This window comes from Falco cherrug, chromosome 3 (genome assembly GCF_023634085.1).
Source record: "Falco cherrug isolate bFalChe1 chromosome 3, bFalChe1.pri, whole genome shotgun sequence".
NCBI classification, from domain to species: Eukaryota; Metazoa; Chordata; class Aves; order Falconiformes; family Falconidae; genus Falco; species Falco cherrug.
The window spans coordinates 109333434-109351861 of record NC_073699.1 but is presented as its reverse complement, the minus strand read 5'-3'; the positions used below and the strand labels follow the sequence as shown (position 1 = coordinate 109351861).

Genomic DNA, 18428 nt, shown 5'->3' with positions numbered 1-18428 from the left:
CCCTTTTCTATAGTTGCCCACAGAAGTTTGTCTGCCTTTGAGTGGGAGGAGGAATAGACTGGCTCATCCAGTGGCCATGAAGAAAGCACTGGGAGGGAGTTTCCACACAGCCAGAGGAGGCAAGTCATGCTGATCTCAGAGAGGAAGACAGGGTTGGTATGCTGTGCCCCGTGTAATGAGAGAAAATGTGGGAAGATGGTTTAACAGAGTAACCTGGGGCATTCCAGAAGAATAAACGCCATCCATGCAGGAACAAGTGACGTGAGTAAAGCAAGATTTGCTAAAAATCAAGATTAAACCGTAGCTCTACAAAGCTTGCTGAATGCAGGAGGGTGCAGGATGTGCTCCGCATCCCTTCCAGTGCAGGAAGAGGTGGATGCCAGAGGCTGAGAAAAGCAGTGAAAAGAACAGAATAAAGAAAAACCGTGGGGAGCCTCCAGAAGACGCAGGCGAGTTTAGAAAAGGAATGCAACACTTCAGTGGGAGAGCGCACGATAATATGAAACAAATGCAACGAGGGAGAAAGTTAATAACTGAAAGAGAGCTTGTGTGGTTAGTGGAGAGCAAATTACAGTGAAGTTCAGGGTGGTGTGGCAGCAGGGAAAGCTGCTGCAAGGGTGGTGGTGGTGGGGTTGCCGTGTCATTTCAGTTTGCTGATTTGTTTTAGGCCTCTCAAGGCAAACAGGTTTCAACCATGACATTTTAAGCCAAAAAGAGCGTGATTTACAAGATGAGGAAAAACACTTTTATCTGCCTGGTCAGACTCCCCTCACTGTAATTCGGTGTTCTCACAAAAGTCCAGACACTGTGGCACCTCTTGTTTTGGACATTTAAAACGCTACTGGGCAAAATACTAACATTTGAGCTCTAGAGGACTAGCTGGTCACAAGAGGGACTAGCTAGAGATCATCACTAAGCTTTTATCACCCGTGCCAAGTCTGCACTATGATCAAGGGTAGCGTAGGGTCAAGGTGGCCGTTTGGACAGTGCCTTGAATATGTGACAGCAAGGTAAAAGCTTAAAAGGAAAAATGACGGAATTCCTTTACCTGTACCGTCTTTGTCAGGGAAATGGGATGTGACTCCATTCATCTCAACCGGTGAAAAAATTGCAATTCGGGGAAAGGAGCTTGAAAACGTGCTGTGTGGGAGGAAAGCACGACACGTCCAGGGCTCGTATTCAACCATGACTTTCGCTGCTGCTATATGGGGCGTGCGATAGACTTACTCCTTCCCACCATTGCAGTGCTACAAGCACCAATAAACATTTTCTGCCCCACTGAAAATAATTGGAGCATAGCCTTTTTGCAACCTTAAAGGACTTTCTCATGACTGTTATCTCCATAATCTGTTGCTGTATTTGGAAAGAAACACCAACTTACTTTTTTAACCAGCAAACGAGTTCTCTTCCCCTCTCCTCCCAGCTCGGGATACAGGATGCCAAATCAGCAAGTGCCGACAGAAACGGCATCTTGCTTGAGGGACAGCGTCGTCTGCACATCCAGTTCTTCTCCATTTCCTGCAGGAAAAATTCCTGGCTGGCTCGGAAGGTATTGTTCTGATGTGTCGCCAGAAGATCTCTACACTGAGGCCTGCAGCCATAATGAAGCAACAGAATTTGTCTTGTGCATGTTCATTGTGCAATAATTTCATTGTCAAGGATTTATTGTTGCCATTTTCTATTGCACAATATAAAATGAAGAGAGAATGAAGGGTGGGGGACAAAGAAATGGACGTGACAGAATTAGGTTTTCAGCGTTCTGGGGTTTTTTAGTGAGAATTCAACTATTTACTTCTTCACCAGTGACAAGGGACTCTGCTATAGCTGTTCAAGAGCCAACTGGATTTTTTTTAGAACAAAAGTTTAGTTTTTACACCTCAAAATACTGGGTATTTTTAAATCAGAAATATTTTCCAAATATTTTCTGTGACATTTAAAATGAAAGACAAAGAGGGGTAAAACACATCAATAGCAGCTGTCTAACAGCATTTGCATCTTTTAGAATAATTGTTCTAAAATTTGAGGTGCATGTTCTGCATGTTTCATTTTTATGAAGCAAAATCCAGCATAAAGCAATTGTTAAAAGCGTAAACAGGATTTAAATCAGTCAAAAGCAGAAGAGTATGTTTCCCCCGACTTTTGTCCTTTCTCTCCTTTGTTGTTTTTTTTTTAAATTCAATTTCACAAGAAATTTCAATTGTCTTTGCAAATGACAGTATTTCGCAACTTCAAATGTAATAGAAAATCCGGTTCCAGCCAATTTGAAAAGGCAGGCAGGAGCTCTGCCCGTCTCATCCGGGGCTCTAAAAATTCTTCATATCCAGAGTATTAATATTTTCATACAACAAGCTTCTTGCAAAACCATCGCAGGGCTGTTTTCCACCTGGGCAGATGTCAGTACTAATTATACGAGCAATCTGATGTGCTTGTGTTTTAGCAGTCCCAGAATCTGCTTCTGCATTACTTAGGCAGACTTTTGCAAGTCTTGACTGAACAGTATTACAAAACAAGGGTGTTCTGATTTAAAGTGAGTATCGTGGTGGATTTAGTTTATTCAAGTGTCTCTATTTGAGGGTTAAATTCTTAACGGGTATGGGATAGCCCACTGCAGATAAGCAATATTCTTGGAAAAGCAGGAAGGAATCCATTGCCACGTGTGCTTTAGACTGAGTAGCTGATCACTTTGGATTACACGGAGGTATTTAATTCCTCAAGCACACCTGTGGACAACTTAATGGCTTCAATTACTAATGATCATGCAAACCTCCGGAAACCATGAAAAGGCAGCAGAAAGCTACTTCCTTGATGGGAAAGTTCAGAGTGGAAAGAACTTTACAGGATCCATGGGGATTCCCTAGGTATTTGCAGAAATTATAGCTGAAAAGCTATTCTAGCCATGGCGGGGGGGGGGAAACAACAAAAAACCCACCTCCCACCACTCAAACCAACTTTAACTCAAGCATAACCTTAATTTTAACTTGTTTGTCCAGTTCATTCGGTTCCTATTATTCCCTGGATCATGCTTTGAATAATTTGCATGATCTGTTGCTGAAGTCCTGCCCCTTTTGATGTCATCCATTCGATCCATATAGGCTGGACAGCTCCAGATACATCCTCAGTTAGAAAAGGCGACACGAAAGCTGGGGACCAGGACTTGCCTCCTGGTCAGGATCAAGCCGAAGGCTGAGTTTAGTGGCTACTCTAAACACTCAGAGGTTCTGCCAAGGTACAGTGGGGTCTTTTGCCATTTTACTGTGTATTTCTGTGTATATATGTGATGGATATGTAGCTATAGATTCCTATATGCTTAAATATTTGACTACATGACCTTCGTGTGTGTTTAGTGTGTGTTGAGCTGCTGTGAGGATAAGGAAGATACACCTGTTTACCACCGCTGTGTAACTTCCACTGACTTTCTTACAACCTGCAGCCTCTCTCCAGGCTCTGACCACAGACAGGCAACTGGTCACCGTTGCTGTTACGTGTTTGAAGTCCCCAGCTGCAATTGCTATGTTAAATAAATTAGTGGTAGGCTGATCTGGGAAACCAGTAGGGAGGACGTGCTGTAGCCTGTGTTTTGAAAGATTCCCTCTGGGCTGTGTTTTTTGGTTGGTTTTTGGGGGTTTTTTTGTCTGTTTTTTGCATTATCATATGCTTTTTTCATTCTAGTTATGTTAAGAATGCAGATTCAAATGGTATGAACTAACTAGCCATAGCCTTAAAAGCCCAGTCAGGATGTCTGAAAACTGTGGGTTGTCTCTGAAAGCCATAGTTTGAATGTTTACAGGTGGGGTTTTAAGGTTCAAAATTATGCATAAAAAGGTGGGGTTTGTAGATTTGATTTAGCATTCACTTTTGGTGACTGTTATCTTTTATTCTACTTTTTCTCGTAAGGGCAAGGCTGACTAGTGAGATTAATACAACACTAACAAATTAAATTTTCCTGGTTTGGTTTCACACAATTTTAATTTCTACCTTAAACCACCATAAACATTTAAGGACTCATTCAATATCTTTCTTAATGTACTCTGCGGGCTTATTTGCATTTATTCTCATCTAAACAAAATGAGAAAGGAAGAACTGAGTGAGATGAAGGTTGAACATATAATTTAGCATCTGAGTTTAATCTGAAAAATGTGTAATAGGAGGTAGCAAGACTACCAGATATTTGTTTCTGGAGTTTGCCACAGATCGTCCTTTTTGGACTGGAGAAGGATTCGGATGTAAAGCTGTAGCTGTAAGGTTGGCTGGTAAAACTGGTAACCAGTGGCTCTGTGCAGTCGGTGTGGGAGCAACAGCTTAACTGTATATGCACTGCGGGAAAACAGTGTTTCCTTGTAGCAAAAGTGGAATCGCTTCTTTCCCGCTTCAATTTTTTTATCACACAGGTTTTCTTTTAATTGTTCATGCCCTTTATTGAATAGTTCACTTGGCTTGGGCTTCCTGTACTTGTTCAATGGCAGCTGTAGCTAAGAAATTTGAAAAACCATTTGTCATGTTTAAATATAAAAGTTTAAAAGAGGTACATATGCCTTTGAGGTTTTTTTTAATAATATAGAATATATATTTAATATATTTAATAATATATTAATATAAAAATACATAGTATAATATATAAAAATTTGTATTATTGTTAAACAATATTCTTATGCCCTTTGAAATAAAGCCATGTTTTAAAATGAGATCTAGCTGAGGATGAAGGCATTGCAGGTCAGGGCTCTGGTGTGTATCAGCTGAGCTGCAGGAACCTCCCCAGCACCTCCAGCTGAGCCACCACCAAACACTTCAAGGCTCATAACTCAGTAGAGAGCCTGAGCTTTCATTTTGTGATCCCATAGCCCACTCACAACAACTCTTTAGTTATTTCTGTGCTCCCTGTCTCGGCTTCAAACCCTGTTGCTGTATTTATAAGGTTTTTATTTGGAGTTAAGGTTGGACCTAAGTGTTGCACTCGGTAAACTTCTCTTAACAGCATAATAGGTAGGGTGATTCAGAGTGCTGCAATGTTGGAAACTCACAGATTACAGGACTTGATGTCACGTTCAGTAAGTGGAAGTATGTCAACATTAGTCCAATGTCCCCAGCTGCTACTAAACCTAGGAAGATGTCCTCAGCCTGTGCTGGCTAAAACGTATAAGCATAAATGATAAATTCATGGTCTCATCAGTATAAAGTCTGAAATTATCTAGAATAGCATAGCAGGTGTTTTACTTACTGTGACAAGGGAGAGATGAATTTTGGTTTCCAGTTGTGCCACTCTTCTTGGGCGGTTTTCAGTTTCTATGCTTCATTTTTGTGTCTGCAAAATGGTAAAAACCTGGAAGAAGGTATTTATGTAGGAGACAGGTGGTAAAATTTCTGTTAATAGCAGTAATCAATATTTCTGTGGTCTTTGGAAGCAATCCAAGAGCATTTTATTTGAAGTAGTATCTGCAATGCTTCACCCACATCCTATTTTGGGTAATCTCCTCTGTGGTTTCAGCCGAAGTGGTGGTTTTCCCCACTTTCTTTCCTGAACGCCCGATTCTGCTCATCTGAACCGTGCAACACCTACTGCATTTCATCTTGGAAGAGGCTCTGTTTCAGGGATGACAGAAATGAATCCTGTTTTACCTCTGTTCTGCAGAACGGGAGATCACACAGCAAAAATTAAAACCAAATCCTAATATGTCCCTTGAAAGTCAGATTTATCCTGATTCCTTGGCGTAAGGATGAAGCCATATGGCTAGTTCTGAGGCACGTGTTTCGTGCCTCGAGCCCAGCACGTTTCACAAGCAATATACTCGTAACAAAAAATTAGTTACAGACCTGTATTAATGCCCGACGACAACGTTTCAGAATTAAATGCTGGTCCTTGGTGTTCTTCGAAAGAACACTACACACCCCTTTGGCTGCAAACTGCTCGGCAGCTGGTGCATTAGTCACTTCACCTTTGCATACCCGTGCTAACGGGGAAGTCATAGTGGAAGTGCGGCAGCACGCCCCGAGTTACTGGGGCAGCGCTGCGCGGGATGTTTGACCTCTTGGTTGCTTCCCTGTGTCCAAACTCTGGAAAGACGGATGAGTCTCACCTCACAGTTATTTTCAGTTTTGCTCATAACAAACTCATCGGTGCCCTGTTTGAAAGAGCCCATCGGTTGGCTGTGGTCTTTCTAACATGCTAATAAGATTTAATTTTTTATTGAACAGAAACAGACTTAAAGGATGGAGCCGGAAGCGGCAAGAGAAGAGGAGAAGAAAGAAGGCTTGATCGAGTTTTACGATTCCTTCAAGGATATGTTTGAATTCTTCTGTAAGAACACAACGATCCACGGCACTATCCGCCTCGTGTGCTCGGGCAGCAATAGGATGAAAACAGCTTTTTGGACTCTGCTTTTACTTGCCAGCTTCGGCATGTTGTACTGGCAATTTGCACTGATGTTCAGCCAGTACTGGGCCTACCCTGTTGTCCTGACCATGTCAATGCATTCCGAGCCCAAGATGTTTCCAGCAATTACCATCTGCAATCTGGACCCATACAGGTAACCTGCACTCTCCCCTTGGCTGCAGCCGTATCTTTACGGTCCACGAGGGTTCAGGGAGCATCAGCATCCTTATGGCTGCAGCCCTGGGAAGGCTGAAGGTAGAGGGAGGTCTCTGTGCCTCACAGAGGTGGAAAGGGACTATTGTTACTTCCAAACTGGTTTTAAGATAAAAATCTTGTTGGGAATTGTGCAACAGCATGTACAATTTATTTCACACACTGAGTCAGGATAGAGGGAGCTCTACCTTGTGACTTGGTGCAAGCTGCTAACTGATTTTATGCTCCGATAAAAACAGCCTTTCCCTGAAAAACATGGGTACTTTGTGGTTTTATTCCTAACCGGACTACGGATTTCTGGAACCATGCATGTTAGAGCTTATTCTGCTTGGTTTCTCTTATCACAGAATGGCTTTAAGGAAACAATATACTGTCTGTGGAAGTCTGTGTGGCTCTGCTTGTCAAACAAGGCTCACACGGTAGCAACAAATTATTGAGATGTTTCAAATTACATACTAAAGGAATTATGTAATTTCCTTTGAATAATTATTTAACTGGCTGACAGAAAGGCTAGTTTGTGCACAGCTACAGGTTCTGAGGTTTTCAGTGGAGAATCCAGCAACTGGAAATTCACCTTTGGAGCTCCTAATAAATAAATTTATTGAGGTTAGGTATGCTAAGCATAGGCACTGTGACTGCTGGCTTTTCTCACACAGACATCAAGGTCCGCAGAGACCAGGAGAGCAGCCTTTCCGTAGGTGCTGTGACGGTACATAAAATAAAGTGCTTTGGTCTAATAGAAAATAGGTTTTCACAAATAACTAATATTTCTTTTCCTTGCAGGTTTGAACTGGTTAGTGAACATTTGGTTCAATTGGATCACATGGCAGAGGAATCGATTGCTTTTTTGTACGGCATCAACGTATCAGCCAGCTTATTCCACGTGAACGAGAAAAACATCCACGTGAAAGACCTGTCAAGCATAGGCAATCTCAGCAGATCTAGCTTCAAGCTGAGCCAAAACTTCTCACTCTTGAGAATGCCTGACCACAATAACAGGGCAGGGAAGAAACATTCCAGCGTGGGCTTCAGGCTGGTAAGTGCATGTCCTCTTTGGGATTTTAACCTGGCTACAGACAGGAGCGGCGAGGGCCGGCTGCTCCCCCAGGGATGGGGCAAAGGAGCCTGCCGGCAGGGCAGAGTGGGAACCCATCCCATGGTACCCAAGCAAGCAAGCAGGGAAAGCTCACGGATGGTGGCTGGGTCCAACAAGAAGTCCATCTCATCAGACAAGTCCACGGTGATGAGGCAGGTTGAGGATCAGCTAGCCCACTGGATCAACGGGGTCCACGGTGAGGCAGGAGCACCGCAGGAGCCTGGCTGGGATGCAGCAGCTCTACCCCCCAGCACAAAGAGGGGCTGCTAGCCCTGGGCTGGGCTTAAATGAGCTCCTGAGCCCATGGGCAGAGCCCAGGTGAGGCTGCTCAGGGCCGTTAAGGCATAACAGGGCACTCAGAGCCCTGACATCTCACTAGGTGCCCTCAAAGAAGAAAAAAAGAGTGAAAAAAAATATTTCAGTGCTGTGTAATGACAGCTTGGAGAGTCCACCCCTGCCTCTAACAGTCTGTGCTGATTGCTAGGATTCTTGGGATGTGAAACAGCAGCAACATCAATGATCTTACACAGCCCACCCGCTTGTAAAGACCTTCTGGCAGGGACAAATTCGGTAGGGGGTGGTAGCAGCAGGCTATGGAAATCATTGTACCCCTTTCCAAAAATACACAAAACATCGAGGCTTCGCAGGTGAGCCTAGAACGGACAGAGAAACAACAAGGGAGGGTTCCCTCGGTGTCTTAACAGCTGCGGTACTGGGGGCACTAGAAATGCTGCAGGTAAAAAAAAAATGCAATAACAAATCCAGAGGATGAATACAACAAATACGTATCTGTGACTTTGGAGAAGAATGGAAATGCTTCAGGTTCTTCATATCAAAAACAGGGTTAGTGTAGGTAAGAGCAGAAGCTATGAGAGAGAGATCAATGTGGCTAGAAAGGCCAGCAATTTTTGCCTGATTATAATCATCTTGCCCTATCCTGAAGTCCTTCACCAGGCACACTGCCACCAGAATCTGGGGGTGTTCATCTGTCTAAGGCCTGAGAAAGGACAAAGAAAGTGTCTGTGTCTTAGGACGTGGTTCATGATTCATGGGTTGTAGAGAATTCCCACCAGCCCTGTCCTTCCTTCTCCCAAGTTACTTGAGTTTGCCCGTCTGCTCTCTCCTCCTGCCTCTTTTCCCCTGCACTTATCCCCTCCAGGTGAAGCAGCACCCCTATATTCAGCTTCAAGGAGAGAATGTGCTTAGCATGTAACAAGATGCTCTCCAGAGGTCCCTCCCATTCAGTGACTCTTTGATAAATACAATGATCAAAACCTTTGCTTTCTGGAAAAATAGAGGTTCCCCTTGCCCCTGTATCCAGTATTGCCTTTACCCCCACCCCCTGTTGTCCCGTGCTGAATGGCTCCATCTCTTCTTTTCTTCCAGTGCGACGCCACAGGTGGGAATTGCTTCTACAAGACGTATTCCTCCGGGATGGATGCAATTCTTGAATGGTACAGATTTCACTACATGAACATCATGTCCCAGCTACCAGTTATAATCAACATTTCTGATCATGAGGAGCACATTGAAGATATGGTCTACTCCTGCCAGTATGACGGGGAGCCCTGCAGACCCAGGTATGGTATTTTTTGAGGTGTTCATTGAGATTTCAGCAGAACTGAAGGGTGGGGGGGACTGAGCTGACCCCACGCCTTCAGCAGTGCAGGCGCTGAACCTCGTGGCGTACTGCACCGCCTGGCCCTTGTTGGACATCTGACTGAAAGGAAGAACAGCCTTTCATGATCGGAGCACGGGGCTAGGAACCTGGAAATTCGTGTTCTCCCACGGCTGGCTTCTCTGGCTGTGCGTGAGTGTCTTAGGGTGGCAAAGAAACCCAAGAGAAATTCAGCAGGAATTAAACCTTTAGTGGTACAAAGATGCATTGAGTGGTAAATGGTGAATGTTGAGCTGCATGGGAGGAAAGGAGCAGGAATCCTCAGCTATCCAACAGATGAAAGTGGGATCTCTTTTTGCTGTAACTATGAAAAGCAGGCGGGAAGTGGAAGAAGGCTCTCATGACTCAGGTGTAGCACTTGGCCCCTGAGCACAAGGATTGTTCTCAACTATTCCGCCCGAAGAACGCGGTGAATACCAAAAGGGTCAGGTGGCCTTTTGCATCCGTTTGTCCCTAGAGGCAAGGAAGGGAGCCTGCTGCACGCACCGGAGGCTAAGGTGTGACACCGTGTTCCTGCATGCTTACGGTCTCTGCTGCTGGAAGCTCTTGCAGCTGACATGCACCACCCAAGACAACGCTGTGCCTCGGGCACACGAGCCGTTTGCTGGCCTGCTTGCTGTCAGCTGATGACTTGTACCAAGAGCAGTGCACTCATCGATGACACAGAATAAGCAGAAGGCAGATGGAAGTGGTTTTCTGAGCACTTTCAGCAAAGAGGAGAGGGGTCCACAAAGTTTTTTGTAGATCATTTTATGAGATAATGGCCTGGTTTAGCTTTGCTGGAGGCACATTCTTCTGCACTTAGTGTTTCTGATGCTCTCATGTAATGTGTCTCCATCTGTGCACTTGGTGGTGAGCATCGTCACTTTTGTGCATATGTTTACCCAATTCTTCTGTGAACTGGCGGAATGTGGAGGCTGGCTTGGCCAGGAAAGGTCAGCATGATCATAAGTGGTGTAATTTTAAGAAAACAAGGAAAGAGAGGATCTGTTTCTTCTATTGATTAGAGCACGGAAATGGTGTTTCTCCTACTGATTAGAGCACAGAACTTCAACCTGCCTGGTTGTTGGAACAAGCAGGGGAAAATTTAGTCTACTGGGTGGAAGGAAAACAGGTCAGAGCTCTGAATTTGTCTCCTGTGTTTGCTGCTCTGGCTGTAACCTTAGGTGAGCAATGAACCCCTGGGCACCTGATTTTTTTCCTTGTCTCCAGTGAATTAACAACTCTTTCCCATAGACACTCCTGTACCTACACACACACACACACAAATCACATCCTACATAGGAGTAGAAGGATTGCTACACTCAGAATTAAACCCCATCAAAATCTCTTTTGATTTCAGTGACTATGTTCACTTTCACCACCCAGTCTTTGGAAGCTGCTATACTTTTAACAGCAAGGGAACGGACTCTTTTTGGACAGCTACAAAACCAGGAATTCCTTACGGTACGTTATTTGGCAAAAGGTGGGAGGAAGAGCTACAGTTAATATCGTTTGGCTATGGATTAAATATGTCTTCTGTACGTGACTTGCTGACATTAGCCCTCTCTTCTAGTCTGGTGGCATAAATTATATATAACCATGTGTATATAATAGCCATATCAGCTATTATCCTCACTGATATCAAGCAGAATATTATTTTAGTTTTCAAGCAGAGTGTTATTACAGTTTTGGAACAGCCTCGGGCAGTCGCTACCTGACCACTCACCAGGTCTCTAAGGAGAAAGAATGGCTCTTGTTCAGTCCTGAGAATTCCAGATGTAGCAGTATTCCTACTTTGGCTCAAAACGAGTTGTTCTAGGCTTCCCTTTTCTGTGGTTTACAGGCCTTTCCCTTATCCTGAGAGCAGAGCAGAAGGATCACATCCCACTCCTGTCTACAGTAGCGGGGGTGAAAGTGATGATACACAACCACAACCAGACGCCATTCCTCGAGCATGAAGGCTTTGACATCAGACCAGGCATTGCAACTACCATAGGCATTCAGCAGGTTAGCCGCTTGCCCAAGAGCGTTGTTTCTTTTCTTTCTGGCCGCGGAAAGCTGCGAGGAGCTGAACACTGACTCATATGACAGACTTGTGCGACGCTTATGTTCGCTTCTTGGCTGCGTGTGTGTATTTATGCAAGCCCCTTTTCTCTCTTCACTGTGCTCAGGTTCCCACGGGTAAAACAAAATTATTCCAAATGTGCAAGTGGCCTTTTGGTCCTTAATACTTTGGGGACTGGTTTGTTTTACACTGAGCCTCTTACACCTCTGACATCTCGTTCTTACAGCTCTACGCAGGGCGCTGCGTGTGTATATTAGAATGAGAACAAATACTTGGAAGTGATTTAGTTATTTCGACACGATGAGTTACAGCTTGTCAGCTGAACCATAGCGACTGACCACCTGCACCCTCCTGCCTTTGCCCTGTTCATATGTTTTATATGCATATGTATATGTTTTATTAGCAAGATATAGCTCATGTATTACTACGCTTCCTGTCCTTTATATGATGCTCCATCCTGATCAGTTTTTATGGTGATGGCTAGGTCCAATTACAGCTCCTAATCACTCAGGCCTCTTTTCTGTGTCCACAGGATGAGGTGAATCGCCTGGGTGGCAATTATGGGAAATGCACGACTAATGGCAATGATGTGAATGTTAAACTCCTGTACAACAACTCCTACACCCTGCAGGTACTGTCAGAGTGGCTGACTGAGGCCCCAGCTTCTTCGGAGTGGATAAATAGCTAGCGAGTCACACCTTACTCTCCAGAGAGCTTTTACAAATCAGCAAGTTCATTGCTGGAGAGAACAGAGAGATTCACGCCCCTCTGAAAAGCAGCTGACAAATGGGGTGTCACAACTTGAAATGTGTCTTGTAAGACAGAGTGGGGGTTCCTCAGTCCCAGACACTGGGGCTCTTCCCTTCTGGTAACACAAGAGCCATCAGGCAGTGAGACGGTGGAGGAGCCAATCTGTTCTCCTAGTACGTTCTTGGGCCTTCAAGTTTTTATTTGTGTCAGTAGTTGCTCCTGGCTCTAGATGTTTGGGCTGTTTAACTGAGATGTTCCCAGGCGTAATGATAAAGGGAGCTGGGGAAAATTCTGTCTCGCTGTGTTCAACACTATTTTCAGAGGTAAAGGGATGAAAAGTGAAAGCCTTTTCCATCATCATGCTCGAGTCATGGCTGGCATCTTTTTGCAGCAACAGAATCCGTACGGTGTCCCCTAGGAGCTGCGTGCTGCAGACTGGAAATTTAGGCACTTGAGATTTTCCAGCTTATCCAATCTTTTATGCTTTCTTTATTTTCCAGGCTTGTTTGCATTCCTGCTTTCAGCACATAATGGTTCAAAAATGTGGCTGTGGCTATTACTACTACCCACTGCCTCCCGGCGCTGAGTACTGTGACTACAATAAGCAGCCTGCATGGGGTAAGGGCAAACGGCTGCTGGCTTGTCCCAGTCGGAAGGGGACACCGTCCTACAATACTTGCTGCTGACGGGACTCAGGTCACTGCCCTGCTACTTGGTGCCTGTTTTCTGCTTAGACTATTTCCTCGCATCACTGAATCCAGCCAGAGGGCAGCCACCTCTCTGGGCGTTTGCATGGGTATCAAGAAAACATCTTGATGCTATCAAGCATCCCATTACAAAGGGCGTTAATACAGCGTTGAGCTCTTTCATGTTACTGATCTTGGTGGCTGTGCTGGTGTAAAACAAAGCTTGAAGAACTTCTCTGGGTTTTCTGGATGTCCTGTCCTCAGCAGATCCTTCCAGGGAAGGCACCTGCACTACCCGGAACCATCCTAAAGTGACACTGAGGCAAAGCTGGGTCTCTCTGGAAGGGTTCTGTGTGCTCAGGAAGGCCACGTGAGGGCAGAGGGTTTGGTAGCCTTCCATCTGGTAGCCTTCCATTCCCTGAGGAGACGTCTGAGCGCCTTCCTCCCCTTTCTTTCACCAGGTCACTGCTTCTACCAGCTGTACAACAGGCTCAGAAATCACCACCTGAATTGTTTTGACCAGTGCCCCAAGCCTTGCCGGTAGGTCACAGAAGGAGAGCACAATAAACACCAGCTTGCAGAGGAAAATTCCACCCGTGGAAATGTAGGGAACTTCATGGAAAATGTATGGAGCGGCTGGCCAACTGGATCTCGGCATTTGCTGAACCAGAGGTTTCAGTTTGGTGTTTGAACCTCAATACTGAGAAAATGAAAACAGGACAGCATTAGATAAGTTAAAGAAAAAATCTGTGTGTGCATGACAGCAGAGAGGGAAAATTATTTTAGTCACACCAAAATATTTTATTAAGCCCAAACCAAACTGTGTCATTTTTCAATCTATATTACTTTTCTCCATTCACCTTTATTGTTGTAGGTCGATTTCAAAATGGAAAGACATGATTTTAAAGCAAAATATCGAATATTTGGGGGTTGAATGCATCAAAGAAAAGTTGTCAGCGTTTTGAAACCGTTTTAGTTTTCCTCCTGACCTGAAGAATTTTCAGGCAACCGCTGGGTTTATTTTCTAAGCTGACTTACAAAGCTTTTTCCAAGGTTCTCAGGAGCTGCCGCCAGAGCTTCTGCTCTGGGCAAGTCGTTAGTATTATTAAACTCCTTCTTCTACTCACTTTGAAGTAACAAAAGTCATAGTGATCGTTACCTCCGTTTTTATCTTATCAGGGAATCGCTGTACAAGGTGTCTGCCGGGACAGCTAAATGGCCATCAGCCAAGTCTCAGGTAGTCCATACAGACAGCTGCTGTGCTCAGATGGGATAACTGTGTTTACTGGGGCTGTTGGGACATTGAAGTTAAGGGTGAAAACTCAGGCAGCAGCAATGGAAGCAGCAAATAAAGCAACCTGGTCCAAAACCTGAGCCCAAGGGAATGACCCTGTAGTTGAGATGCCGGACTAAGATGCTAGAGAGGTACCTCTAACTCCAGTTCTGATCCAAACGTCCATCTGACCTTCAGCAATTCACCTCACTGCCTTAGTTCCCACCTACAAAACGGTGTGAATGACTTCTTCCAGCGGGTGCTGCGGTCTAACAACCCGCTCATCACGGTTTGAGGGGCTGCAGGGCTGCGGTGGGAACTGAGGCAGCGCGTGACCTCTTGCCGTTTCACACGGTCTGACGGTAAACGGGCATTCAGCCTGTGCGACCGGGGAATTCATTCCCGTGAAAGAGGCGACAATGTAGCTGTAACTACAACCGATACATTTTAAAAGAGGAAATTATTTGGTGGGGTTGCCATTAAAGGCAGAATTTAAGCGCCAGAATACTGTACACACCGAAAATATCGGTGTTTCCCTGTTAGTCTGGCAAATGTAGTTACCACTTGATAGCTCTCACGGTGTGTCATAATCCAGTCAATTACATCCTTTTTTATTATTTGCGGTAGTAATTTTATTGCTTATGAATGCCACATTTACAAAATATTAAACGTCTAAAAACTGGGGAGACATGATTGCCACTAACGTATAGATATACTCTGCTGCAGGACTGGGTCCGCCAGGCTCTGAGGCATCAGAAAGGGTATAACTCCACCAGCAACAGGTCAGTCCCTGCGGGAGGGTGCTCCTCTTAAAACTATGGATTAACTCTTCATCCTTGCAGAATTTGTAGACGTTAGACTGGGAAGGGAGGACAAGAGAGCAATGTGCAGGGTCACCTGATCCATGTCCCATCTTTCCTCACCGCGCTGCAAGCCAGTCACTTCGGTAACCTTTTCCCAAGCTCGCGTTAAACACCCTCAGGAAGAAAGTTTGAGTGAGTGGGGAAATCTGTGTCCTGGCAATCAGCATGTAAAATCCAGATGGGAATGCCAGCCGGCCCTTCCACCAGGGGAATGACAAGTGGAAATCCCTCCGTTGCTAACTGCTCCCTTTCTCCAACGCAGGAAGGACATTGCCAAGGTGACCATCTTCTACCAGCAGCTGAACTACCAGTCTGTGAACGAGTCGCCTCTACTCTCAGTAAGCTGCCCTGCACCAGCTCACAACACGGCTCAGTTAGGGTGTGCTGTGTATCGTTGGAGCCTTATTTACAGCCCCCGGGGTGGGATGATTTTTCAAAAAGGATCTTGAAAACGTCACATTTTAACACAGTCACAACAAATTGCTCCCCCAATGGCCAGCAGCTAACTGACCTGCTGGCAATATGCCACCATTTGATGTTCCCAGAGCTCTGCAACGCAACCCTTTGATTCTTTCCACAGGAGAATCTGCTTCTGTCCAGCATGGGAAGCCAATGGAGTCTGTGGTTTGGATCCTCAGTGTTGTCTGTGGTTGAAATGTTTGAGCTGCTTATAGATACGCTGGTCTTGTCTCTCCTCTTCTGCTACCAAAGGCTGAGGTCAAAGAAGACATTGAAAGTAGCTCGCACTCCTACCATCCCCAGCATGAGCTTGACTCTGGAAAACTACCGAGTTGTGCAAGAAGAAGCTGGAAAAGCTGACGATTCTGCTCATGATCACCCTTCTGGAGTCACTATTGCCATGGACACCAGCACTGACCTGCATCTTGCCCCACTCCCCAGCAAGGTGGAAATGCCAGAGGTGCGCCCAGATGTGGTGCTTAATGGATATGGGTGCACGAGGGACAGCTCTGTGGAAGGGGAACGCAGTAGCTGAGGCTGATGGTGTGCACGGAGGAGTGGGAGACTTGAAACTCCCCTAATGCTCAGGTGCTGTCAGAAAGGTTGTGGACAGAAACATTCTGGATCCAGGATCTGCGAGCACCTACACCCCTGAGCTTGGCAAGCCTCCCCCAGCTCATCCCAGTTGATTATTAAACCATCCGTCTGTCCTGGCTTCAGGCACCGTGTGATGCTCTTGTGTTCCTGACGAGGCTCTGGGGAGGGGAGAAGTGCGCTTCTGCTCCCCGGACCGTCCTCATTCCTAGCTTTTCACTTTTAAACCCCGGTGAGGAAATCAGCCTGTGCCTTAAGGCAGGCCCATCTACATTTCACAGACGTACTCAAGAGCAGAGCCAGCCCGGCTGTCAGCGGAGAAGTTCCCAGTGGAGGCTCAGGAGCGGGTGCTGCTATCAGTCAGTGGTGTCCCGAGGGTGACAGAGCAGGTGACGACAGGAGGTGGCTCTGATGACAGCTTTGCTCCCGAGGCCCCTCTCTGTCCTTGACCTACGACTGTTGCACATTGAGGACAACGCACAGAATGATGCTGCTGAGATGCTTTTCGACTTAACCCGGATTATTTCAAATGAGACTTACAATCTTAGAAGAGAAGAAGTGGGGTTGATAACTTTTTTTTATGTCACAGGTGAAGCATCTGATTTATTTAGATTAAAACAGTGCTGCGTTTTTGTTGCAGTCCATTTATAAACAGAGATGTTTTAATGTTAATATTTGACGGTAACTTATGTGTACATAAAATAGCACATTTATTTTTGATTATGATGCTTGCACAGGAGCATTTTACTCTATTATAATCTTGTTTACGACTTTCTGTAGAAGACAAGAGTTAATAATAAATCAATGAGCTTTGTTTTGTAACTTTTTTAAATAATAAAATGCTCTGAATACAGGCTGTGACTGGGGGTTTAGTTTGCCTTTTTTTTTTTTTTGCTTTCAACCAGTATTTGAGTTTGTTACTGCCCACTTCTTATTTCTAGGTGTTGGCTCTGGAAAAGACTTTTTCAAAACACCCAGACTCACTTACAGAAGTGTAAATGCACAAAGCCAAATCACAAAATGAGTTTTGATTCCAGGCATGGAGGTGGGATCCTCGTAGCCTTCAGTTTGCTGCTGACATCATTGGAAGCCGAGCATCAAGATGCTTTTGAAAGTCTTACTTTTGTTTGATTTGCCAGATGATTTTTTTTTTATTTATTTTTTATTCACAAGGAGAACTTGCAGAGATATAGACCAAACCCGAATGAACTGTGCATTAAAGCATTTAACGCACTGGCCAGGTTACAAGGAATGGGAGCATGTGGGCTCCTTCAGTGCGTGATTCAGCCTTTTCTCTGGGTCTTCTGCCCTGGGAAATACAGCTTCTTTGCTGACTGGCAACAGTGATTTTATGCAATAATGCAGTCCAAGGGACCCTGTTGAGAAAGGATAATGTGAAGAAAAAAAAGCACTAAGGACAAGAAAGAGAGAGAAGGAATTCAGAGTCTAAGCAGAGCATCTGGGCACACCCTGGGAGTGCAAAACTCCGGCAGGCGCCATGCAGGCATGGATACACACATCTGTGTGCATACACATACACTTTGCTCTCAAAAAAAGCCCCTCTCAGAATTCCCAAATCTGTTACCACTGGGCCTAAATGGGAAAGCTAAAGGTTAGCTGAAAAGAAATAGCAGAAGGAATCTTTATACTGGTCCTGCTGCACAAAAAAAAAAAAAAAATAAATAAAAATCACTGCAGAATTCTGTATCATGTAATGGAATCGCCAGGAGGAGCCAGGTTTGGGAACGGAGGGGTGTGGGATCAAGCAGCAGCATCTTGTTCCGTGGTCAGGTTTGGAACAAGAGGGATGTGGCAATCCAGGACAGGGATCTGTTAGCAGGGGTGTGTGCTTCAGTTTGTACACGTGCAGACCCAGAAGAGCGAGGGGTGTTGCAAGCCAGGAGGGAGATGCCTTGGCAGCACGGTGTGCGAGTGGGCAGGAATGGCTGTGGTACAGAGGGGTAGGGCTGGAAGAGAAAAAATTGCGTGGGGTTTGCTATGGGGTGTTGAGAAAAACTGCTTCGCACCTGCTTGTGCCACCTTTAGTAGAATAAAATAATGATTTCTAAGCTAGTGGCAGCATGAGTAATAGGCACCCAATTCAAAGGTAGCTTAGAGCAGTCTTCTCTGAGGGTGTGGACTAATTTTCAGCTTAGGAGCTACCTCTTTATTACAGAACATTCCCGTAGCCTGCTATAGTTGAGAAATCAGCCACACAAATTTTGCACTAGGGTCACACTTCAGTGCCTGAGATCATCACTGACACATCTGTCCTGACGGGAGCTCCTTATATCAGAGCCATGCGCTTCCAGCGTGGAGCAAAAACCGAGGTACAAATGGGAGTCATTATTATACTCAGAATCACACAGCAATCTGTAGAAAGGTATAAGGTACGTGAAGGT

The 18428-nt window shown here is 45.1% G+C and overlaps 1 protein-coding gene across 1 annotated transcript; it reads left to right on the top strand.

Moving 5' to 3' along the window:
* The first annotated feature begins 13 nt into the window (after window positions 1–13).
* On the top strand, window positions 14–17345 carry SCNN1D (sodium channel epithelial 1 subunit delta). Its single transcript, XM_055706493.1, has 13 exons — window positions 14–261; window positions 6190–6521; window positions 7364–7616; window positions 9063–9256; window positions 10697–10800; window positions 11180–11343; window positions 11934–12032; window positions 12652–12769; window positions 13299–13377; window positions 14017–14074; window positions 14837–14892; window positions 15236–15311; window positions 15554–17345. The coding sequence occupies exons 2-13, from the start codon at window positions 6205–6207 to the stop codon at window positions 15965–15967; spliced, it is 1932 nt and encodes a 643-aa protein (XP_055562468.1). The 5' UTR covers window positions 14–261; window positions 6190–6204; the 3' UTR covers window positions 15968–17345.
* Window positions 17346–18428: the final 1083 nt, after the last annotated feature.

What these genes read in the sequence shown, in the direction of transcription:
- SCNN1D (XM_055706493.1), top strand. Translation starts at nt 6,205, where the DNA reads ATGGAGCCGGAAGCGGCAAGAGAAGAGGAGAAGAAAGAAGGCTTGATC. An exon ending in ACAACTCCTACACCCTGCAG is followed by an intron (nt 12,033 to 12,651) that starts GTACTGTCAGAG and finishes TTTATTTTCCAG; the next exon opens with GCTTGTTTGCATTCCTGCTT. An exon ending in GGCCATCAGCCAAGTCTCAG is followed by an intron (nt 14,075 to 14,836) that starts GTAGTCCATACA and finishes ACTCTGCTGCAG; the next exon opens with GACTGGGTCCGCCAGGCTCT.